This window comes from Medicago sativa, chromosome 6, assembly GCF_051527215.1.
Source record: "Medicago sativa cultivar Bolivia chromosome 6, Bolivia_mono, whole genome shotgun sequence".
NCBI classification, from domain to species: domain Eukaryota; kingdom Viridiplantae; phylum Streptophyta; class Magnoliopsida; order Fabales; family Fabaceae; genus Medicago; species Medicago sativa.
Window position 1 is genome coordinate 78,124,958 of NC_140754.1, and position 27,024 is coordinate 78,151,981.

At 32.6% G+C, this 27,024-nt stretch overlaps 1 protein-coding gene across 1 annotated transcript; it reads right to left on the minus strand.

The window, feature by feature from the left end:
* Positions 1-9,274: 9,274 nt before the first annotated feature.
* LOC146917040 (F-box/kelch-repeat protein At3g23880-like) lies at positions 9,275-10,457 on the minus strand. Its single transcript, XM_085717164.1, has 2 exons — positions 10,256-10,457; positions 9,275-10,062 (listed from the first exon to the last, which is right to left on the minus strand). Exons 1-2 carry the CDS (start codon positions 10,443-10,445, stop codon positions 9,275-9,277), a joined length of 978 nt encoding a protein of 325 aa, XP_085573290.1. The 5' UTR covers positions 10,446-10,457.
* Between the last annotated feature and the right edge of the window lie 16,567 nt (positions 10,458-27,024).

The window sequence follows — 27,024 nt, forward strand, 5'->3', positions numbered from 1 at the left end:
TCTTCTTCTCTTCTCTTTACTATTTACTTACAGTAAACACAATACACACAAACACATTTAATTATTTAAACTGTTTTTACACTAACACTTCAGAACGTTCTAAAGTCTGTCAGTTAACTTAACCATTCCAAGTTCACAACTTGAGAATAACCTTTAAGTTGCAGGATTAATGTTTAAAGGGTCACAATTCAAATCCCACCTTTCTTGTGACTATTTTATCTACTTCATGGTTTACTCTAAACACGTGGATAAAGTATAATCTCTCCGTCCCGTTTTAATGACCTAATTTAAAAAAGTGTACTATCCATATAACATGCTTTGACCCTATTTTTCTACTAATATATAAATTCAAAATATAGCATATACGATCTTGTCGGATTCGTCACGATAAATATTTTCAAAATATCAAATTTTCATAATTTTTCTAATAGATCATTAAAGATATTTAAGTTCAAAATTGTGCATTGACATACGTGACAGAGTCAACTATGTCACATAATATGGGACGGAGGGAGTATTATTTTTATTGTAAATGGTTCACTTCTTAATACATCAGCTGAGTCTTCTAGCAAATTATGGAGTGACTTTTAACAAATGATGGAGTTAATGACCGGAAACATTTAAGTTAGAAACCAAAGAACATGAGAATAGTGTATTAAGAATTTGCAAAACTTCTTCATGTTTTGTTGTTGAAACAGTTTGGGTAGGAAAGTTCAAAAAAGAATTTGCGTAACTTCTTCATGATTGGGTTATATAATAGGTATAAAATTCTATTTTTGTTCTCATGTTTTCTTTTAATGTTTGTGTTTATTTTTCAATGTTGCATCTTCAAATCTTGCATTTTTTGTTTATTTTCACACCAGCTATATATAGTTGGATTCACTTATTGATGTTTTTGTCATGCATATTGATTGTGTGTGCATTTGAAATCTTACTATGAGAAATACTTACTTGAACAAAAGCCTAAATAAAAAATGTCTAGGCACCGACACACAAATAATCGACATGCTTAATATGTATGTAGTGATCTTATGAAAAACAAAAGGAACCATTTCACATTATGGTGAGATGAAGCTTTAAAAAAACTTTTTTTTTTTGTTACATTAAAAAAACATTTTGGTATGATGAAAGTTAAAGAAATTATGTTAAAATAAACAGAACCAAATTTTATTTATTTTAGAGGGACCAAAGACATGTTTATTCCTAATAGTACACTCTTTATAGGTGGCTAATACAATGCACAATCTTTATAGACTTACTATTACCTTACTGGCTTAATAGCAGTTTTGGCCCCCTATGTTTACAGAAGTTGCGATTTTGGCCCCCTAACTAAAATAATTCGATTTTGGCCCCTATGTTTTGCCCCCTTTGCACTTTTGGCCCACTAGACCAATTTTGACCTAGTCAATGCAGACGTGGCGCCACATGTGTAATTTTTTTATTTTTTATTTATATTTTTTAATTAAAAAATAAAAAAAAAGTATTTTTTTATTTTTTATTTTTTAATTAAAAAATTTTTAAAAAGTATATTTTTATTTTTTTAATAATTAAAAAAATAAAAATAAAAAAAATTACACACGTGGCGCCACGTCAGCATTGACTTTGTCAAAATTGGCCTAGCGGGCCAAAAGTGCAAAGGGGGCAAAACATAGGGGGCCAAAATCGAATTATTTTAATTAGGGGGCCAAAATCGCAACTTCTTAAAACATAGGGAGTCAAAACTGCTATTAAATCTACATTATTTGATACTAGCTTGGAGATTTATTTCAAACTAAAGATCTTTCATTTTCAGAGGCATCAACAAATACAACTTCAAAGGGATCATTTTCAGCCAGGATCAGACGTCTTCCAGTCACGTCATTACGCCTCCCAATATCATAACAAGCACCAGGTGGGGCAGTGATGGTTGGACAAAACAAAAACGTGTATCCAAAACCATGTTTCTGAATTTCAAAGAAACCATTAAGGATATCGTTACCTTTATTGTCTTCAGTACCACCAATACTCACCCATATGGTCCAAATAATTTGTTAAAGTCTTCAACCAACACCCACTTGGAGCATTCAGCACACTCGGGCTTTCTTGTAAATGAAATATTAAGTGGTGTGTCTGTAGAGATTATATCAATCCCTATAGTTAGCCTGCTAAACTTTATAGGCAGACCATTAACAACTTCAGAATAATCTTGAAGTACAGTAAGTGAACATTTTTAGTTTTCTATCATACTGATGACATGTCATATTGTGTTATTCTTAGCATGTTTTTTAGTCATTTTCAGTAGGTTTTACCGGCAAAACAGATAAGTTCTAGAGCAATTGTTTGTGATTTCGAAACATTTATAATGTTTTCCATATTTGGGTCTGTAATTCTGTTCTTCCGAAACATAGTAATTTTAGGGTGTTTTTGATGTAATTAACAAAGAAATCATGCAAATCGGCAAAGCAAACACATCAGAAGATTTATGTGGTTCTTGAGAAGATGAATAATGAAGATTCAAGAGGCCTCATAAGACTTTAAAAAGGGAAGAATTATGTCCTCAAGTTACAAGACAACTTACGTAGAAGTAAACACTTAAAAAGATGAAGAAACAGGAATTTTTAGCTCATAACACACTCAATAGCACCTTGGCACATGGAATGGGGCGCTAGATGCCCAAATGCAGTTTACGAACGAGACATATGCGCCCTGCGCATGGTGTAGGCGCCTGGCGCATGCTTGCTTGCGGGAAAAGTCTTAATTCCATCTGAGAGTTCAAAGCATTGTTATTTGAGTAGCTTAGATTTGGATGCTTATTAATGCCTGAATTGTAGTATTGATTCTGCCTTTGATATCCTCCCATGAAGTTAGCTTCTTCACTTGATCCTTCCGGAACACATTCACCGTTGGGATGTTCTTCACCACATAAGTCACATTTGATTGCAGCCACTTGTTGTTGCTTATGAGCCAAAGTGAAGCCTTGAAACTCCTTAGTTAGAGCTTCGATTTGTTTGTTCATAGCTGCTTGGTTAGCAAGGATAGCAGTTTGTTCACTCACCCCAAACACTCCTCTTTCTTTCTTTTTAGCTTGATCACGATATTCATTGCCAGCCATGTTTTCAATTAGAGCTTGAACTTCATGATCAGTTTTACTTTTGAGACTACCTCCCGCGGAAGCATCTAAGAACATTCTAGTGTTTGGTGTTACCCCCTCGGTGAAGATTTGGAGGTATTGTTTCTCAGTGAACTCATGATTAGGGCACCTCTTAAGAAGCAAATTGAATCGCTCCCAAGCATCATACAATGATTCGCCTTCTCCTTGCTTGAAGTTAGAGATCTCCATCTTCTTTTCCCAATATTTAGACATAGGGAAATATTTCTCCAAGAACTTCAGCTCTAACTCTTCCCATGTTTGGACAGTCCCGTTTGGAATTGTTAGCAACCAATCTTTTGCTCATCCCGTCAAGGTGAAAGGAAACAGCCTTAGCTTCTTTTGTGCTTCAGTTACGGTTGCTGGTTGCACACAAAACTCGCAGGTTTCAGCAAAGCGGCTCAAGTGTTCATGAGGACTCATAGCTTCAGTCCCATCGAATTGCTTGTCCCTCAAACCGTTGAGGACAGTTGTCTTGATGTCGAACGCTACGGGGTTAGCTGGTTGAAAAGTGTGGGTCAGTTGACCGCGATGAGTGGCTAACCCGTAGTCTCCAAGCTTAGGTCTTGGTGGTACAACTCCTTCTCCTTCCATAGTTGCAGATTTAGGAGAAGAGATTGTTTCAGATTCACTTGAGAGTTGCTCCGGTATTTGTTCTCGAACACCCGGTGGAACGGACTGAGCTACCCTTTGCGATCGGACAGCTTTCCGAAGTGCTCTAGCAGTCCTTTCAATTTCCGGATCGTACTCTAAGTCGTCAGAGCTCTGTTTACCTCGCATAAACAGCAAAATACCTTAGTAGCACTGCACAACGCAAAGTAATCAAGTGAATATGAAAACAGAAAAATAAAAATTAAAAACAGAATATTAAATTGCAAAAACCCTAAACTATAACGTAATTGCCTTGTTGAAATAATTCAACAGTCCCCGGCAACGGCGCCAAAAACTTGATAGAAGTTTGGCAAGTGCACCAAATACTATCGAAGTAGTAAAAATATCGTTCCCACGAGGACTGTTTTTAACTTCAATAATTCAATTGCGTTATAAAAGTAGGATGTATAAAAGTTTATTTTGTTTTGCCACTAGGCAGTAGATTTGGTTTGATTTTAAGAAATCAAGTAAAGAAGTAAAGATTTGATTAAGAAAATAGGAGAGAAAGATGAGATCAGATCCGTCGAATCCTCTAAGTTCCCCTAATTGGTCTACTGCACCTATTTGTTATGAATCCTTTTCTAATTTACGATGATTAACAAAATAGCCCTAATCAATCCCTTGAGTTAGGACCCTCTTCTTAAACTACAGCCCCTAATTCCTTAGGTGGTCTAATAATTCTTGAAGGTTTTACCGAACGTTAACCTATTATCACTAACAAACGATTATCTATTCCTAGACTAACCCTGTTTATTAGAACAATTCAATTAGGTCTAAGTTGAAAGCCATGGTCAGTGGTCATTCATTCTCACGAAAACAAGTTATATGTGATCAAGATATAAAAAGCATTAAGAACAATTGAATTGAATAAACTAGAATTGAATTCATAAACAAAATAGAGTTTCACAGCAACATGTGTCAATTAGGGTTACAAAGATTCATCTCGGATCTAATCTCTAAGAGATTTAGCTACTCATAATCGAGTTTACAAATAGCATAATCAATGAAATAATTAAAACATACATGAATTGGTAAAAGGATGAAGAAATCGCCCTTCTAGCCGTCTCCGATGTCTCAAAATCGCACTTTGCTCTCCAAAATCGTAACCCTTGTTCTTCAGATTGAGTGCAGTATTTATAGAAGTCATGGGCCTGACCCATCAAAATCGCGCCGCGCCATGTATATAGGCGTGCCGCGATTTCCCTCAAACAGGGAGGATGTAATTTTGCTTCAAAAATCGCAGCACGGCTTGAAATTGGCGTGGCGTGATTTCCTTCGAACAGACTTCAACATTTAAGCTTTTTGCACTCCAGAACAGTAGAAATTGCATAAGAACTCTATCAAAATGTCACAATAAGTCCCTAATATTACGTAATGACAGAATGTCATCAGATACCGAAAGCAAGTTGACCCTAGTAGTAAGTACTTAGGAGGTAACATTACTAATACTGAGTAAAATATGTTGAACCCTGGATGTAACAAGTTATTAATTAAGGAAACAAGTGACTTCACGACTTAAATCAGTCCAGTAGATCCATTCTCCTTGACCCTTGGTAAGGTAGACGCCGATAGAGCTTCCTTTTGTAGAACTACTAAGAGAAAGATTGTGCTATGTACTCCTAAGATTCATAGATGGGAAAACCCTTTTATGACACTGGCCAATGGCCATCATACCTTTGGAAATTTAGGAATGCCAATTTAACTCTATGTTTCAATTACCTTTAAGGGAGTAAGACCCCACGCCTAAGGATCATCGTGTGACCAGTAGGTGCAACTCAACATTGGATGGATAGACCGAAATCAACTGAGACAGTGAGGCCCCGCACGTAAGGATCACTGTGCGATCAACAAGTGCAACTTAACGAACCAATTATGTTAGAACGTCCCAACAGACTCATCACTTAGATAGTCTATTTAGAATAACTAAACGCGACATGAATGTTATTTAATTTAAACAAATGAATAGGGGGATTTGAAGAATTATAACTGTTGCTTACATTTCTGGAACCAAAACAGGAAACTTGCTCTGTTACAAACAGATAAAAGTTGCAATATCTAACCCTCATCTCTTTTATTTATTATATTGTTTAAAAATAAGTAACGAGAATTTTTTCGACGAAACGACAATCCATGTGGATACGATACTCAACTTATCACGTAAACGATTTGGTACACTTGCCTAATCCGACCATCAAGTTTTTTGGCACCGTTGTCTGAGATTGTTAATATTTTTGATTAAGCAATTCAAATAACTTATTCGTATACATCTTTATTTTTCTGTCATTTATTTTTCCTCATTAGATTTTTTCGTTTCAAAAATTCAAAAATACCAACAAAAAAATTAGAAATTCAAAAATACCAAAAATATTTCGTCCTAGTTGGTCATTTTTTTAGAGTCTAGTTTTATCATATAGTTTATTTTTCTTAGTTGTTACTAACATAGTTTTTTTTTTGTTTGCATTTAGTTTATTTTTATTTTTTTCCATTTAATACTAACCATTTTATTTTCTTTTCTCATTTAGAAACTAACAATTTATTTTTCTTTTTATCTTTAGAATCGTAGTTAAGGTCATAATTAGTTTGCATTGCATTTTAAGAGTCTTAGTAAAAATAACAATTGTTATAATAGCTACAGTCATTAGATCGAGTCTAGCTAGCATTAGGTCATTTAATATTAAGAGTCGGTCCATCTACTTCACATTTAGGAGTATGATTAGCATTAAGTAAAAATAACAATAGTCATAATTAGTAATAATAATAATAGGTAACAACAATAGTAGTTAATTTAGATCGAGTCTGCGTTGCATTTAGGAAATAATAGAGTCAAGTAACCACATAGGAGTTAACACCAACCTAACAAAATTTAAATCAAGCACAACCTTATCATTGCTAGGAAATTTTCTTGAACTTATGATTATTGTGTGAAATAGGTAATCATGGAAGCCACCAAAGACGAGCAATTAATGGCAATAAAAGAGGAAACTGAATAATAAGAATCGGAGCACTTGATATCACTATTCAAGAAGGTGAAGGTGACAACATCCTTTGCGGAGAAACTAGAGAAGGAATAACCAGGATACCTCGAGTTTCAGAAGGAAATAGATCGTAAGCGGCAGGAGCTGCAGAAGCAAAAACCAACTGGAAAATAAGAGCATATCAACACTCTTGAAGTAGGGGAGGACAGTCGTCAGGCAGAAATTAAGCAAGCAAAGAAAGAAGTAGCTGAAGAATTCAAGGAGCTTCACCAGATCCTCGAAAAGTACCAAGTTCATATGCCAGTATAGGAAATGGCGAAGCAAAGTCCGTGCTGCATCAATTATCTGCAAGAATTGCTGAAAACAACAGCGATCTGAGGAGGACTGCGCAACATTTACTGAAGAGTGTCGCATCAACTTCGAGGTACCTGCAACCTTCAAGTTTGATGGTGAAGGATGCTATACACTCCCTAGGTACATAGAGGAGACATACATCAGTGAAGGCTTATGTGATTCCGGAGCAAATGCGAACCTTATGAGTCTAAAGAAGGCAAGCGAGTTAGGGAATCTGAAAATGATCCCATATAACAAAACAATTGGATATGCTAATGGTCTGGTTGAAATGGCGATCGGCATACTGTATTCCCATCAAAGACCAATATTGATGCATGATTAGGATTGATTTTATCGTTGATTCTTACTGCTTGTGAATATACCATAGTCACACGGTTCGCCATTCGCTTCGGTACGTGGTACGAATTCGGGTACGCGGTTCACGACTTTCAAAAAACTAGGTACGTGGGGGGTATACAGAGTCGGTACGCTATTTGGGTTCATGGTACGTTCAAATATAATAATCGGTACGTTATTATAAATTTTTAAATTAATAAATATAATTTATTAAATTTGATCACATTCTCAACCTCAAACTAGTGATTAAGCTTCATCAGGAATGTAAGATGCATGCTTGTATTGTTTCAAAAATAACAATAAATAGCTCTCTACTTAAAAACAAAAACAATAAATAGCTCTCTTTTTCAATAAAATAAATAAGCATATTTCTTAATTATGCTTATATTGTACTGTACGCCATGCCTCTCCTTGAAAACAAAAACAATAAATAACTCTTTTTTTCAATAAAATAAATAAAGCATCTTTGTATTTACGATGCCATGCCTAGAGAGTTTTAAAACAATGTGACAAAATAATTTTATAAACAATCCTGACCAAAAACAGAAAGAAAAAAAAAAGTTAATGGGCTTTTAAACAGGCTGATTCGGGTTAAGGCCCAAAACACACTTCATCTTCAAGCTTGGAATAGAGACTGCAGAAAAGGACTTTGCAGACATGGTTGAACACGTTTTCACAACTGAAATGCGCATTTGAAGGCGTTGAACGCGAAAGCAAACAGCACAGCTTCATCAGAATCGATTTTAGACATGGTTCTCCGGTTCTCTGCTTTGAACGAATTCATGAGCGAATTCTCGCGAACCAATTCGTGAAAGAACCGGGAACCGGTTCGCACGAACCAATTCGCGGTTCCTGGGATGATGCACGAATTATGTGACTATGGAATATACACAGGGTAAACTAGTCCAATAAAACTATATCACATGATACCCGAAAAGCTACACAAATCCTAAGTTTGACAATAATATAATTATACATAAAAAACTACACAAATGATTCAACCATTGGAAGTGAAGCAATCACCAATAAACCCAAACTGTATGGACTAAACATAATAGTCAGACAAGCAGAAACTTCAAAAAGTGGCATTCAAGAGAAATTTTTAGAATTCTGTCAAAAAGAAAAAATAGAGAGAAATTTTTGGAAGTAGAAGCCATGTTATGTTCTATTGATGCAAATCTTGCTGAAATTTTCTGAAAGAATTCAAAGTTTGATAGGGAATTATCAATCAACAAAACTTTGGGGGAAAACCATAAGATAGTAAATTAATATATAGATGCAGTATTACATCCCAAGCTAAGTTTTCTGGTAGGAATAATTTTGAGGGACCATGACATTCTTCAAATGATTCAATTATCAATCAGGATAGGTTCTCTGGAGTACGAAGCGGTATTCAAATCAAGCTGAAAAACACAAATAAAATACAGCAAAATCTAACCAAAAAAAAAAAAAATCAAATGCAGATAACTTAACTACATCTAGTGATTGAAAAATGATTTATACCACGAGCAATTGAAATCCATAAAAATTCACATAAATATCAAAGTAAAAACATCCAACTATATAGATTATTGACATAGTAACAAATATATGTGGTGCAACTAAAACAATATTCCTATTAAACCAAAATTATTCTGCAAAAACTGAGCCTGATTTACTTATATAGAGTTGGATACTGATATATGTCCTTACACAATCAAAAGTACAATTGTAAGGCAGCAAATTATTTTGCGGTAAATTTCAACAAAAGACACATCAAGAGGGTGATACAACAAATTCCAAGACACAAAAAATAAGTGCATAATTCTCATAAAGTTAAAGAAACTTACTTTCAACAAATTGAAGCCAAACCTTCAACATAATCCTTGACGAATTTCCATGGTATTTCATTACCACTAGCCTGCTCTACTCTATTATCTTTCAAATGATAGAGAATTGCTTTTTCACTTCGATAAGTGACCAGTATTAGTATGTCACCATTCTCAGAAAGACACAATGGAAACATAACCGACTGATAATGAATCCAGTCACTAAACCTATCATCTACTTGAACATTCTGAAAACTGATTTTGATGAATTGAGTCCAAGATTGTTCGACTCCAAATTCCGACATCTGCCATATAACAAAATGAGTTCTCTTGATATAGTGAGAAAAACAAAGGCAGTCCATCAACACAGAAATAGTCGGTTCAATATCTGGCACTTCATCAACACCCCGAGGGGTCTGAAATTGCCTGTATGTCTCGTTACCAAGATCAAGGGAGATAATCATGAATTGCTCAACGGTAATATCCTTATTATAAGAATTATAAATGGCCTTGTTTCGAATGGCAAACCAATTAACAGTGCCACTCAAATACACTCCTTCGTTCCTACTAGAGGTAAGAGTAACAGCATGGTCAAAAGGAAAACTTGAAATTTTTCTCCAAATATTATCACTGAAACTGAAAACTTTCAGTTTACTAGAACACAAGAACACAACCTTATAAGTTCCAGTTGAATTATCATACCCAAATGTGAATCTAGGCCTGCAATAAAAACCGTTGCGACGCTCTTTAAAAGATCCTAATCTTTCAGATATTATCCCAGTGGCCGGATTCCAGATACGAAACCAAGTACGTACAGAATCTCCTCCAAGCAAACAGACCAATCCATTGCAGGAACCAACAATTCGCGTATTATCCTTGTAACTCAATCGGTAGTAAGGGCTTTGGGCAATGATTCTCCAACAAATGATTCAGTGGAAAGGTCAGTACATTATCATGACATATTGTTCCATGTTCGATTACTGGTTCGATTACTGCTATGTGCTTCTTTCTTGAGGATCGATGAAGGTGTAATTTGACGAACATGGGATCGGAGATGATATTCATCCATGACTTGCTCACCCATTTCAATCGTAGAAGAGATTTCACCGGAAGGAATGATAGAACTTCTGCGATGAGTTCATCGGGGTATACACGCCGTGACATGGCTCGAGTGACGATGGATTTCGACCACATGGCTTGAGGGGGATATATCATAGCTTTGTGTTGTTTAAATAGAAATAGAAAATCGAGAGAAGATTAAGAGAACGTAAGAAGGGAATTTCTGAAAAACGCCGAGAAGAAGACGACGCATACAAGTTATGGCTGTTATTAGGGTTATCTATCTATTAGGGTTTGTATATTGGGCCTAAACGCCGCAAACTGAAATTTTCATTATTAGTTGAGTTGTATAATATACGGTAGTTATATAAAAAAGAATTATATTAGTAATATTTTTGAAGGGTTAATTAAGTTTTTAGTCCTTATAAATATTCACAGTTTTGTTTTTAGTCCCTACAAAATAAAATCATACTTTTTAGTCCATGTGACATTTTCCTTAAGCATTTTAGGGACCAAAACTGTTGATGGAAATTTTTGACAAGGACTAAAAGTGCTGATGGAAAAATTTATAGGGACTAAAAATGTTGATGAAAAATTTTATAGGGACTAAAAAGTGTCATTTTATTTTGTAGGGACTAAAAACAAAACTGTGAATATCTATAGGGACAAAAAACTTAATTAACCCTATTTTTGAATGTTTAAAGATAGTAAATAAAAACTATTAGTTTTCTCTTTCAAAAAAAAATATTAGTTTTCATTATTTTCTAAGTTTTTAGTTGAGTTTACGATAATTATATTAGAAATAATCATATTAAGTGTTATAAAACTAAGCTAAGTAAATAGAAACAATAATAGAGATAAGAAGAGGAAGAGAGAAATATTATTATTCTCTGGTGTAGTTGAAAATGTTACAAATGAGCTTTATTTATAGGGAAATAGAATAGCTTATGGACTAAGCCCAATGATCTAGTAGTATAGTCCATTAACTCATTTGCTATTTGGACATCCACTATTAATATTTATAACACTCCCCCTTGGATGTCCATCGAGGATATGTCTCATTAAAACCTTACTAAAATAAAACCCAGTGGAAAAAAAAAATTATAGTGAAGGAAAAAGAGTACAATATCCTTTTGAGTGTGAAATGCCTCGTTAAAAACCTTACCAGGAAAACCCAATGGGACAAAACCTTGGTGAAGGAAAAAAGAGTGCATAACACATTTATTTCTCCCCCTCATGAAGACAAATATCTCTTAGACGGAGAAGACCAATTCTTAATACAAGTTTCTCACAAACTTTACTTGGGAGTGACTTTGCAAAAACATCTGCAAGATTATCACACGAACAAACTTGTTGAATGCTGATATCGCCATTCTTCTAAAGATCACGGGTGAAAAAGAATTTGGGAGAAATATGTTTTGTTCGGTCTCCTTTAGTGTATCCTTCTTTCAACTGAGCAATACATGGTGTATTATCTTCATAAATGATTGTTGCATCCATTCTTCCAGAAGGTAAACCACAATTATTTTGTATATGTTGAATCAATGACCTTAATCAAACACATTCTCTACTTGCCTCGTGAAATGCTAAAAGTTCTACATGATTTGATGATGTTGCTGTTATGGTCTATTTTACATATCTCCATGAAATGGTTGTATCTCCACTTCTAAACAAATAATTTGTTTATGATCTACCATGATGAGGATCTGACAAATAACATGCATCTGCATAACTAATTAATTCTAATTTGGGTACTTTGGGATAAAACAATCCCATATCCATTGTACCTCGAAGGTAACGAAGTACATGCTTGACCCCGTTCCAATGTCTTCGCATGGGTGAAGAACTATATCTTGATAATAGATTGACAAAAATGATATATCAGGAGGTGTATTATTCACAAGATACATCAATGCTCCTATTGCACTGAGATATGGTACTTCAGGACCAAGTAGTTCTTCACCTTCTTCTCGAGGTCTGAAAGGATCATTCTCCACATCCAAGGATCTAACAACCATTGGAGTAGACAATGGGTGAGATTTGTCCATGTAGAAACACTTTAAAACTTTTGCTATGTAAGCTTCTTGATGCTCAGGAATCCCACATTTTAGGTGCTCAATTTGTAATCCAAGACAAAACTTTGTCTTTCCTAAGTCTTTCATCTCGAACTCTTTCTTTAAGCAATCTATGGCTTTTGGAAGCTCTTCAGGAGTTCCGATAATGTTTATGTCATCAACATAGACATCAATTATAGCAAATTCATTTCCAGATCTTTTCATAAAAATACACAGACAAATGAAGTCACTTTTATATCCTTCCCTCATCAAATATTCACTGAGGCGATTGTACCACATGCATCTTGATTGTTTTAGCTCATAGAGAGACTTTTTTAATTTTATGGAGTAGTCTTCCCGAGATCCTAAACTATTTGCTTCTGGCAAATTAAATCCTTCAGGGAGTTTCATGTCAAAGTCACTATCAAGTGAGCCATATAAGTAGGCTGTAACAACATCCAACTGTGCAAATTGAGCCCGTCTTGAGCTATAAGGCTAATTAAATATATAAATGTAATTGCATCAACTACATGTGAGTATGTCTCATCAAAATCGATTTCGTGTCTTTGAGAAAACCTTGAGCAACAAGCCTTGCTTTGTATCTAGCAACTTCATCATTCTCATGGCTTTTTCGCACAAACACCCATTTATATCCAACTGGCTTCAGGCCTTTAGGTGTTCGGACAACAGGTCCAAATACTTTTCTCTTATTAAGAGAGTTTAATTCTGCTTCAATTGCATCTTTTCATTTTGGCCAATTTTCGCTTTGTCTACATTCCTTAATAGACCTTTGTTCTTGATCCTCGTTATCATTTATCACATTCAGCGCTATGTTGTTTGCAAAAATATCATCAACGTTGATTTCATGTCGGTTCCATTGGATTTCAGTAGTGACATAATTTACTGAGATCTCTTTATTTTCGGGAATTTCAGGTACCTGATCAGTTTCTTCTGGAATTGAAATATCAATTATGTCAGAACACTCTTTTAGAGTTTCTATATCCTCGTTTGGGTTATCTTTCCTTTAAGCTCCTTTTCTTATTTGAGGTTTTTTTTTTCTATATATTTGGAACCGATTGGTCTACCATGCTTCAGGCACAGTTGAGACTCATTTGCAATATTAGAATATCCTACAGGGATATCTATTTCGTTTGGAGCATTAGCAGCTGATATTCAATTTGTTTAACTTTGCAAATGAGTTATATCTTGAGGATCATGATGAGACAATAATATTTCCTTTCAAATAATTATTTGAACTTCAGGTTCACATTTTTTAGCTGCTTATCATCTCCCCCTAATATTGGGAAAACTAATCCATCAATCGATAATCAACCTACTGGGTTGTAAACAAGTTGACTTAATAAAACTTATGATAGATGGAGATTCATATCAAAAATGTTTTCCCAATATTCTTTCAAGATTTATCCTAGTGTATTATATTGGAGCAACTGTGATATACACAACACATCCAAAAATTTACTAAGATGAGAAATATTAGATTGTTAACCTAAAACCAATGTTGAATTAGAGGGAGGACTTACATATAGTAATAAGTTGGCTTGATGCAAATCAATATATCAACATAAAAGATTGTTGATTACCAAAATAGAGTTTATAATGTATATTTCATAAGTATCAAACATACAATTAACTTTAGACGTCTAAAGAATGGATCTTCAAGTCCATTTTTTATGAGCATATGCTAGCAATTTTTCAATATCAATTTTAATTGACAAATGATACTTATCAAACGCTTTCTGAAAAGTTCAGAAAATAAACTCTTTATCAAATTTGTTGACAAAATAATCTCACAAACTTCTAGTTGTGAATTGACAATAGTCATACATGTCATTTAGTTTATCCACACTTTCGATATATCGATTCACAAATATCACCAATTTTGAAAGACTCAAATTCTCAAATTTTCTACTTCCTTGAAAAATATTAAGACACAAAAGTTATTTGATTGAAGAATCTACTGGATCTTCAATACAAATCCATTAAAATTTATCTATTTTGCATCATAATAGATCCGGGATAACCCAACCGGTCTTGCCAACGACAAACTTAATATAGTATGTAAACTTCTGGTTTACATAATATGTGCTTCCATTGCACTAATATAAGCGTATTACAAATCATAGACAACATCACTTTCCCATTACACTTATTTTCACCAGAGTATATCTCATAATAGAGATATTTAACATATATTTTTCAATATGATATCCATTTGGATGGATATTTTATAACTTAGTAAAATCATATTAGAATGCAATCTCAACGTGTAACTTTGTTACTTTATGTAACAATACATTAGCTCTTCAGGAGCTTCGAGTAATCTTGTAGTTCTTCAGGAATTATACCACAAATAATCAAGAAAAACAATTTTGAGCAATCCTTCTGGAATTGTTATATATTTTTAAGAATTACCATTTGAAAGATGATTTGTAAACTTCTGGTTTACAATAATATTCGCTTCATTTGTTTTTATCAATTTGAAACAATAACAATAAACAACAACAAAATTCTACCCAAATAAAATTACATAAGGAATATTCTTAAAACCTTGATTTATCTTTTGCATAACCATAATTTTATCAATTATAAAACAAACTAAACACGAAATTTCTCGAAGAAGTAAAAGTTTATAAATCATAAAGCTTTTCTTTCAAGGTAATATTTAGGCAACACAAATTGTCAATAAAATATCCTTTTCAAGTTTGATATCTCCACCATGTAAATTACATGTGAGATCAAGATCAAATAAATGTATTTCATAAGAAAATATACATATCTAACATGTATTGTTTATGAGATAATAATCTTGAAGGATTTAGAAGTAAATAAGAGAATGATAATTCATAGAATATATTTTCAAGAATTATGTAAATAAAAATTTGTGCTTACCTTGTAATTCAAGCCATCTAGAAGTCTTATGCAATAAGAAAGAAGAAAATCATAACCAAACTTTGATAATGCAATAAGAAAACAGTCTTTCAAGATTCAATCCATATGATATAAATATGATCGCATCAAGAGAATCTTTGATCAAATAGTAATTTTCTATCTAATCTAAGTTCATACTAAAGGAATTGTATGACCTTGGCATGTGTCATATCAATACTAATCTTTACTAAATCAATTACCATAACTATGATATTAGTTATATAAAACAAACAATATGAACCATTCACTTCTGGGAATGACGTTCAATGTGACTTTTCACTATTTTGATCAAAAACCACTCATTATTCAATTACAAATGTGAGTAAACATTTAAAAATATTCTTCAAGATATTCACTCATTTTGCTACTTCAGGAGCATGTTCGAGTGGTATAAAAACATCTATTGTCTCATATTTTCCTCCTTTTTTTCATGATAAAATAGATCTTATAAATTTGTGTTCTGTTATGATTTAAATGTGTAGTTCTTCAAGAACTCAACATCAAATTTACATAAACGGTGACCAAGAAAAATCACCGTTTTTTACGGCCCATAAGGGTGTTTATTAAAGCATTAGTTCTTCTGGAACTATGCCACAAATCTTCATGAACAATGATTGAGATAATTCATTCCTTAAGTAGTCCTTCATGGATGCTTTCAATAATATGTTTATTTTAGTTCTTCAAGAACTATATCACAGATGTTCATAACCAATGATCTTTGAAAATTATTCTTCAAGTAATCCTTAAAAGGAGGCATCAATATTGAATTTTTCAAGAATTCATTGAGAATAAAAATTGGCTTTTTTTTAAATTTTCAGGAATTAGCCAACATATTTAAACAAAATTTGAGACTTTTGAGTTCTTCTGAAACTCATAGAGAATAAACTCTAGACTTTTGAATTCTTGTGAAATTCATATAAAATTTGGTTTTTAAGTTCTTCAAGAACTATATAACCGATCCAATCAGTTAATTGTAGGATCCTTCTAGGATGTATCATTACCGAATTCTTCATGAATTCATAGAAAATAAAACCAAGTATTTAAGTTCTTCAAGAACTATGCAATATATTTAAACAATAAAATCAATCCTCTAACAATCTTTTAGAAATTAACACTTTTGAATTCTTCAAAAATGTATACAGAATAAATAATAACAGTAATATAAAAAAATTCACATAATTATGATTTAATGCAACCATAATGACATAACGTTTAATATGGTAATTATTCATGCATATTAAAATACTATTGATTACAATATTAAAATACAATAAAATTCACATTAAAGAAGAAAAATTGTTACTACTCTTACACATTAAGGTATTATTCATCACAATAATTAAAATAAACACTAAAGATGATCATACTAAAACAGAGCAAATTTACGATAAAAATAATGAAAATTGTGCTACTTTTGCAATGCTTCAGGGATATTAAAATACTTATTGAATTCTTTGTGAGTTCTTCCAGAACTATATAATAAATTAAATCTTGATCAAAAATATAATAACTCTAATTAATTCATTTGTACAATCCTTCAGGGATGCATCTTTGTTGAATTCATTAGGAATTCAGTAAAAAAATTGTGTTTTTAAGCAATCCTTCAGGGATGCAACACCTTTGAATTCATCAGCAATTCATTGAAAAACAATTTGAGTTTTTAAGCAATCCTTCAGGGATGCAAAACCTTTCAATTCATCAGAAATTCATTGGAAAATAGTTTGAGTTTTTAAACAATCCTTCAAGGATGCGTTCCTTTCTGAATATAGTTCTTCAGGAACTATATTATAGATGTGATCAATATTTTATGCAATCCTTCAGGGATGCATGAATGTTTAATTAAAAACAAACAAAACAGTATATAATTTGTATAATAACAATAATATGTATCTATAAGGCATTGATTCCAAATTGATGGAATTGCAACAATAACCTATAATCATCAATACCAAATTACAACTTATTATAATAGATTAAGAAGAACTATTCACCTTCTTAGTTGATTAGAGCGTGCTGATAACGTGTTATAAAACTAAGTAAATAGAAACAATAATAGAGATAAGAAGAGGAAGAGAGAAATATTATTATTCTCTGGTGTAGTTGAGAATGTTACAAATGAGCTTTATTTATAGGGAAATAGAATAGCTTATGGACTAAGCCCAATGATCTAGTAGTATAGTCCATTAACCCATTTGCTATTTGGACATCCACTATTAATATTTATAACATTAAGAATATTGTGAAATTTTTAAAGATAATGCCTCTTAGGTTTTGATGATAACAATCATCGCAAGCTTAGCTCAGCTGGTATGGACAATGCATAATATATGTAAGGTCCGGGGTTCAAACCCCAGACAAAAAAAAAAGGTTTTGATGATAATAAGATATTAAAATATCAATTTAAAATGTTAATATTTGTTCAAGTGTACAGTACCATAGATAAAAATTATACAATGTCTTATTCAAGTATTGATTCTGAAAGAACAAATGTAGAGCAAAGAATTTTCAAGAGAAGCTAAGTTCAAGTCAGAATCTAAAGAAGTCAGACAGTGATTGGTAACCAGACTCTAGATAACTAAAGAACAAAGGAGCAGGAGTAATGGATGTCAAGCTATGATAGTTTTGAAGATCAAGCAATGAAGGATAATTTGTACGACCACTACCTCCAACATTTCCATGTGCATTTTACGAAGCTACAGTTGTGTCTCCTTTGAAAAAGAACGGATAATTTCTTATCAAGGAAAGTATTCTAAATCATTCCTTCAGAGGACATTAACCAAATCAAGCAACAAATCATTGTTGATTGATCATGCTTCTTAAACGATTCTATTGATGCGCTGACACTTTTCAACGTATCTATTCAACCTCTATATAAAGCATTCCTTCATAGGACATTAACCAAATAAAGCAACAAATCATTGTTGATTGATCATGCTTCTCAAATGATTCTATTGATGCGCTGACACTCTTCAACGTATCTATGCAACCTCTATATAAAGGATAGAAGACTTCAAGAATAAACAAGACTCTCCAATATTTGTCAAGTGTCATTACTTTGTCAAAATCATTACGCATCAAACATATAGAATTTCATATTAACTTTCACATCTTATAAATTCTTAAGTCTGGAGTTTGAACTGTGTTGTACTTTGTGAACACCTCTGATTGTATATCAAGTGTTCAACCAAACAATTTTATTTATAATATTTAAGCATCAGAAGTCTCTTGCTTGTGTGTTTGAGCAATGGAAATCCTTTTTTATTAATTTTGTTATGTTTGCAGCAACTTAACCTAATTTTTCCCGCTCATTTGCTTTATTAGGTTTGCAATTATTTAACCTAACCAATTTCATCTAAAAAAAATGCATTGCACACCAATTTCATTCCTATCCTCTTGCCTTTTTTTTTTAAGAAAATATTTTCTACCATATCGATGATGATAAAGATTATTTATTAGTTTGTATTATAGTCGAGAAAACTCGTGCGACGCACGGGTCAAAAGTCTAGTTTAAAGATAATGCCTCTTAGGTTTTGATGATAACAATCCTCGCGAGCTTAGCTCAGCTGGTATGGACAATGCATAATATATGTAAGGTCTGGGGTTCAAACCCAAGACACACAAAAAAAAAAGTTTTGATGATAACAAGATATTAAAATATCATATAATATGCATTGTCCATACCGATATTAAAATATCAATTTGAAATGCTAATATATGTTCAAGTGTGCAGGACCATAGATAAAAATTATACAATGTCTTATTCAAGTATTGATTCTGAAGGAACAAATGTAGAGCAAAGAATTTTCAAGAGAAGCTAAGTTCAAGTCAGAATCTAAAGAAGTCAGACTGTGATTGGTAACCAGACTCTGGATAACTAAAGAACAAAGGAGCAGGAGTAATGGATGTCAAGCTATGATAGTTCTGAAGATCAAGCAATGAAGGATAATTTGTACGACCACTACCTCCACTACCTCCAACATTCCCATGTGCATTGTACGAAGCAGCAGTTTTGTCTCCTTTGGAAAAGAATGGATAATTTCTTTTCAAGGAAAGTATTCTAATTCATTCCTTCATAGGACATTAACCAAATCAAGCAACAAATCATTGTTGATTGATCATGCTTCTCAAACGATTCTATTGAGGCGCTGACACTCTTCAACGTATCTATTCAACCTCTATATAAAGGATAGAAGACTTCAAGAATAAACAAGACTCTGCAATATTTCTCAAGTGTCACTACTTTGTCAAAATCATTACGCATCAAACATATAGAATTTCATATTAACTTTCACATCTTAGAAATTCTTAAGTCTGGAGTCTGAACTGTGTTGTATTTTGTGAACACCTCTGATTGTATATCAAGTGTTCAACCAAACAATTTTATTTATAATATTTAAGCATCAGAAGTCTCTTGCTTGTGTGTTTGAGCATTGGAAATCTTTATTTATTAATTTTGTTACGTTTGCAGCAACTTAACCTAATTTTTCCCGCTCATTTGCTTTATTAGGTTTCCAATTATTTAACCTAACCAATTTCATCTAAAAAAATGCATTGCACACCAATTTCATTCATATCCTCTTGCCTTCTTTTTTTTTAAGAAAATATTTTCTACCATATCAATGATGTTAAAGATTAGGCTAAAGTGCACTTTTCCCCCCTTAAGTTTCAAAAACTTGCAATTTTGGGCCCCTAAGTATGATAACTACAATTTTGCCCCCTTAAGATTTAGCCCCTTTGCAACTTTGATCCTTTTGGTCAATTTTGACCAAGTCAACGCTGATTTGGCATAGTATATCAGCAACCTCTTTGACATTACGGTTCTAGGAAGACAAAAGTGTCAAAAGAAAATTGTATAAAAGCATGTTGATTGTCAGAACATGGTTTCTTATGTTTGGCCACTTTGTTTGACACATCTTTTAGGGCTGCATGTCCTACCATAAAAACCCAAACCCCTAATCCCACGAGTAGTAAAATCCTGATCAAGTCCACACATGCATGTTTTCCCCTACCCACCCGTACACCATAAAGTCTGCAAGACTAAGTGTCGATTGTCTATATAGTGGGTCAGTCAGGAAGTTCACAAGGGCCTTCGTCACTGATACTCACGCCCACCTGAATATATCAAGAAGGACATTCCTAACAAAGTTATGTTTGTACTTAAATCCAGAAAGCTCCTTACAATGAACTGGACGTTGTTGGAGTAAGCCCTAATAGCCAATCTATGTTGATTGGGTTTGGCTTTGTATCATGATATTGATATAAGTATATATTGTGAATATATAATAATAAGGCATTTCTTTATTGATTTTGTTCTGTTTCAAAATAATAAAAGTCCCTAGAATATTTAGTCCGTTTAATGGAACATTAAGTATAACTTAATTGTGAGACCCCGTTAAACATAAGGAAACTATTCTTAAAGTATCCGTAGTCAAGCTTTATTGAGAAGTGGGATATCATTAAAGCATAGAGACTATTATGTGGGTAGACTGATGATCACATCTCACAGATCATGGATAAAATAGTTATCAAGTCTTCACATAGATATAAATATTAGGAGTAATATTTATATTGGATTGACCCGCTATGAGAATACTACATAGTAAAAGTTATGAAAAGTGTCATAAGATATTCTCATAGTGATAGTGGTGTATTCCACCCTTCGACCTGAAACCACTATGTACCCTAGATGTTGGAGTCGAGTGCTTTGTCACCATTCAAACGTTGTCCGTAACAGGATGACTATAAAGTTGGTAGATGGGTACTCCATGAATCATGCTGAGGGACATGAGTGACCTAGAGGGAATTTGCCCCTCCTACATAACAGGAGAAATGTCTACGGGCCCAATATTGAACTAGACAAGGATGACACAGTCTATGCCTTGTGTTCAATATAGACATGAGGGCAAAAGGGTAATTATACACATGATCATTATCACAGAAAGGTTTCGTCAGATCACATGACATTCTCGTCACTTGGGTAGCAGTGATGTGTTGCTAGATACCGCTCACTGTTTATAATATTAAATATGTGATTTAATATTATTGCCAACGTTATGAGAACCTATAGGGTCACACACAAAGGACAGATAGATGAGAGAAATAAATAAGTAAGACTTATTTATAAAATAAATAAGTGAGACTTATTTATAAAATAATAAGTAAGACTTATTAGTAATTAAATAATTAAATATGATTTATTATTTAATTTACGAAAAATAGAGAAACGCGGTCCACCGTAAGGTACGGTGTGTTTCAGTGAAATATGGTGCACCGTAAGGTACGGTGTACTTAAGTGTTTGTCTTGCTGACCACACAAGTGGTTCTATAAATATAACCCTTGTGTTGAAGCTTGATTGACTGTTGGTTGAAACGCTTAACCTAATTCACAAAGTAAACCTAGACGCCGCTCTCTAAACCTATTCTCTCTAATCTCCGTTGGAATTGGCTAGCACCGGTCATCGGAGAAGTTTTGTTCGTGTGGACTGAATAGAGGCATCGCTGCTTTGCTTTGCTCGTGATCAGAAATATTTCTTCTACAAAGGTTCTGCGCTTCAAGAGGTAAACACATGAATCCTTAAAATGTTTAAGCATGTGTTTTGTTTGATTTGTGATTAATGATTTAATCAAGATCCGTTTCAATGGGATTTGTTCCGCTAAGAGGATTATAAATTTTGAAAAATCTCTCATAAAATCCCTTCAGTGGTATCAGAGCTTTTGGTTCTGATTAAATCATTAAATTCAAATCGGATTGGTGTTTGATAATGTTTATATGACGATATAATCTTATATATACTTCTGTGTTTTTGCGTGATTACTTGTATCGGTTGTTTTGAATATGATTCAAATACCGGAGTGCATATGAATTGTAATCGGCTCATGTTTTCACCATAAAAGTGGGTGGTTCGTGCATCTAAAATTGTTTGGACACATAAAATATTGATTGCTCCTTTTAATTAATATATATACATATATGTGATATATGTATTCAATTCAAAGATTTTTTTCTTTTTATCATCCGGATTGATCATATGAGTTCTCTAAGCTTTGAAATAAAACTCTTATCTCAAGCCCAGTCTACCCAGACGGTATGGGCATGTTTTGAATTTAATTTCATTGGCTTTTAATTTTGTATTCGTGTTTATCAATTTTCCTTTGAAATAGAAATTGATTACGTTAATTTTGGAAATATCCAAAATGTTTGGGTAGTAAATTTTCTTCCTTGAATCGAGTACACAAAGTTGAGTGAATTGAATTCAATGCTATCAAATAAGGTATTGATTATTTGTGGGACAAATAAATCAATTGTTATTTGTTTACAATTTAAGCGTGAATTTAATTTGCAGCGAATAATACAAATTGCAATCAATAGGAAATTGGATTTCCTTTATTTTAATAAATTAAGTGCTATTGATTATGATGGTCATATCAATGAAATTCCATGAGTCCGTCGTTACAATTCAATATCACGATATGATTTCAAATAGTAACCAATCTAGAAAATTTTAAATCAGCAAAATGTTTGCCTAGAAAAGGGGGATTTTATTCTGATTCTATCCTCAAATTGTTAGCATCAAAACCGTGCGTGTACATGTTTTCTACCACCACATTATTTCAATATTATTTATGTATAATAATAATAATAATTATAATAATAGTAAAAAGTTTATTATTATTAGTCTATTATTATTTGTCATTAAATGTGTGGTATATGGTTATGACCTTAGATTTTGGCGTTCCGTTTATTTAAATACGACCTGCGTGTCGTGATTTATTTATTTATTTTAAATACGACCTGCGTGTCGTGATTTATTTTAATTATTTTATTTAAGTGTCAAATAATGTAATTGCTCAAGAGGAGAAGACGACGCAAAAGATGATTCCGATGGAGAAACTTTTGAAGCTTGCTCGTGGGTCAAAGAATTGTAATAAAATAGTTTATTTAATTCTTACGCGTTAGGAGGTCATAACCATACTACCTAATTTATTATTTTATGTATGTGATGCATGAAATGTATGTTTAGTTATCGCATGTATGAGATGTATGCTTAACATGTTTTAGATGTATGTTAGCATGTATGTTTTAAATGTTTTATATACTTGCTTTCTATGAGTATGAATGTCATGCATCTTTAAAGACGCGTGTATGAGATACACATGTCAATGAGATTAAACTAAATAAAAATCCTTCAAATAGAATATGAAGTAAATTGGTTTCCAAAGTATAACACACTTCAAGACTAATATCGAAATGTGTAGGTTTCGCCTCCGCGAGGTGCACTTTCTATACTAGTAAGTTGTGGTGCAGTAATTCTATTTACTGACTATTATTTTTGGATCTAACTTAACTAGATTATTTAATAAGATTAAAATATATATATTTACTTCAAATAAAATATTAAGTTTAATGCTTTCCAAAAGTTTAACACCCTTCAAGACTAATATCGAATATGTGGGTTTTGCCTCCGTGAAGCGCATATTTTATACTAGTAAGTTGCGATGCGGTAATCCAATTTACCCAAGTGTTATTCTTTTGGGTTTAACTTAACTAAATTAATTTTAATGAGATTAAAATAAATTTAGAAGCAATGTTTGGGAACATCTATATGATAGATTAGAGTAAGGAGTTATTCACTCAAATGATTTGAAAGTTGTATGAGATACAATTGGAAGGAGTTCCTACCTAAATAACTGAGTTTTGAGTACAACCCCCGTTGACTTAAAACAAGGTGAAATATGGATTTCAACCCACTAGAAAATCTTCCAATGTGATTTTCCGATTCAAATGTTGAAGGTCATTTGATTTGAGTAAAATAGTGGGAGCATATTTAATTAAAGACCTAATTAATTATGTTTTTAAATCATGATACATTTAATTTATTTATTTTCTGTATTTAGAATTTCTTCGCCATATACATTTTTATTATACTGTTAAATGTTCTTATGAAGAACAAAATCCTCAGAAAGGAGTTTCTGAATTGGTACAAAATTAAGAATTGTTCTTAAGAATAAGGAAAACTGTATAATTTCGAGCAACCATTTCCTAGCAGCTTTAAATTCGAAAAGAATTCTTGTCAGAAGCATCAGGTCGATTGAGTGGATATAAGATATCCTATAGTGGTAATGACAATGGATAATGATATGATCATTAACCTCAATGTTATAACTGCAAGATACGATAAAGAGTTTCAACCTATCAAGTAGATGGAAATGGATAAGAATAAAATTCAAACTTTGTTTCTCTACCTTGGAAGGTTAAACATGGTTGCTAAATAGGGAAGCAATTATTTCAAAAAGTTGAAAAACAAAATTGCTCGTAATTTTGTAAGAGTCAAAATAAGAAAGAAGTAAGACTTCTTATTTACGCATATAGTTATATAAAGTTAAATTTCTACTTCTGCATCATAAGTATATGATACTTGATGATTAATCTTATATTTGTTGAAATATAGAGTTTTAAAGAAGTAGAACATTAACTATAAGTGAAGTCCACCTACGTCTAGAACGGAACAAATAGTTTCATTGACTATAAGAGCTTATGCTTGGACTTAAACTTAATTTGATATGGAACCAAATAATTGTTATTAAATTCCATATAATATAGAAGCATTATGTCCTAAATCTTGTATTGACAAGAGAAGGATTGTGTAGTTGAATAAAAGACAAATTTTGTCCTATTATCCGAATAATGCTTTCTATAAAAGTGTGTTAATCAAATAATGGAATTGAGTTCCATGATCTTGATAAGCTGATCTATAACATATATGAAAAGGGATCAAATGAGATTTGAACATTTTGTATATCATTGGCATTACAGTTTAGTACAAACATGTGTGATTCACATTTCCAAAATCTATGGATATGGACTATTGGACTCATTTGATTTTACATCATTTGAAGGATGTGAGCCCCATCTTTCAAAATAGATTAGTATACCGGTCACCAACAAAGGTGAAAGGACACATAATTTATTTGAGTTTATATACATATGAGATGTATATGCAGAACTAAACATATTTGCTAGATATATTGTTTCTATTACTTCATCTAACATTACTAAATCATTTAGTAGATAAGCAAAGTGTATTTGACACGATTCAAGAAAACTTTGAAATTGTTCAAAGATTTTAACAATGAAGTAAAAGGAATAAGTTTGAAAAGTATAAAGACTATACGAGTTAGTCGTGATGGTAAATGCTTGATTAATGAGTATAATGATTATTTATATCGTTTCATGTTTGACATGACTCGATCTAAAATAGTCTGATTATAACTCAAAGACTCTTTAAATTAATTAAATTACAGTTATTCTTCACCCACAACAAGTTCTAATTGAGCAATCATAAAGGCACCATATTAGATATGGAGGTAAGAGTACCTATTTTTGACTTTATGATAATTTGAGGTTATATGGTTTACTAGATAAACTAAACTTCAAATTAAATGAATGTATACTTGTGGAGGTTCCCTTAGGAAACTAGACGATACTATTTCTACATCTTCTTCCTTGACAAAAGTTGTTTGTCGCTAGAACTGGAGTATTGTTTTTCAAGGAGTATAGCTCTACAAGAGCTAGTGGGAGTGATGTAGAACTTGAATTAAGTCAAGTACCACAAAATACATTTCAACAAAGCGTTGTTGGTAAATCGCTAGTTCGAGTAGCACATGATCTAGATGAGTCTGATATGTCATAACACTAGGATGAGAAACATGATTTGTCATGACTCAATAAGGTGATATGATGCTCATGGAAGATAAGCACCTGACTTACTAGAAGGTCGTAAATGGCCTGATTTTGAGAAGTGGCTAGATGCCATGGGATCTTATAAAGAATCCATGTACACAAACCATATATGGATACTGGTTATATCATCCAAATGAGTATGACTCATAAGATGAATGTGAGTTTTCTTATAGAAAATTGACATGGATGGTATTATGAATACCTTTAAGATGCGATTGATTGTACAAGGTTTCATGCAATTCATGATGCATATCATGACGAAACCATTCCATCATCGTAATGCTTAAATCTAACGATCCCAATTCCCATTGTTGTATAATACATGTTCTAGAAGATGGATAACGAGGTTGTATTCCTTAATTGGAATAACCTTATATATGTATTTGATATATGTAGGATTTCGTTAATCCAAATGATACTAGAAAGGTAGATGTATTATAAAATTCATTTATGAATTAGAGAAAACTTCTCGAAGTTGAATTCTTTATTTTATTAATGAAGTTTTATGAAAACTTTTATTAATAAAGAAATCTTGTGCACATAAGGAGATTAGTGGGAGCATTGATATTAGTTTGGTGGAGTATGCGTATGACATACTAGTCACCAAAATAATTTATCTACACATGTTAGACATGGTTGGAAATTATTTTCAATATGTACCAAAATTGATTATAGTGTTCGACACTAGAATACCTTCAAGAATATCCTTGGATGTCTTAAAGGACTATGTATTGTTTCTTGAACACGGATGAAAGAAACATTGTAAATGAGTTACAATGATGTTGACTTTCATATTGGCGTACAGTATATCCAGATCGTAATTTGGAATAAATGTTATGCTAGGATATAACCTATGAAATTTGTAAAAGTACAAGCTTCAGATAGTTGTTGTTTCTATTACAGATGTCAAATATATATGATTTGGATTGTTTAGCTCATAACTGAGTGAAAACATGTGTTTCTTGCGTTG

Bases quoted from the DNA above. Each gene is read 5' to 3' on its own strand.
- LOC146917040 (XM_085717164.1), bottom strand. From the start codon at position 10,445: ATGTGGTCGAAATCCATCGTCACTCGAGCCATGTCACGGCGTGTATAC. The intron at 10,063-10,255 runs AGCACATAGCAG...GAGATTCTGTAC, and splicing joins TCATCGATCCTCAAGAAAGA to GTACTTGGTTTCGTATCTGG.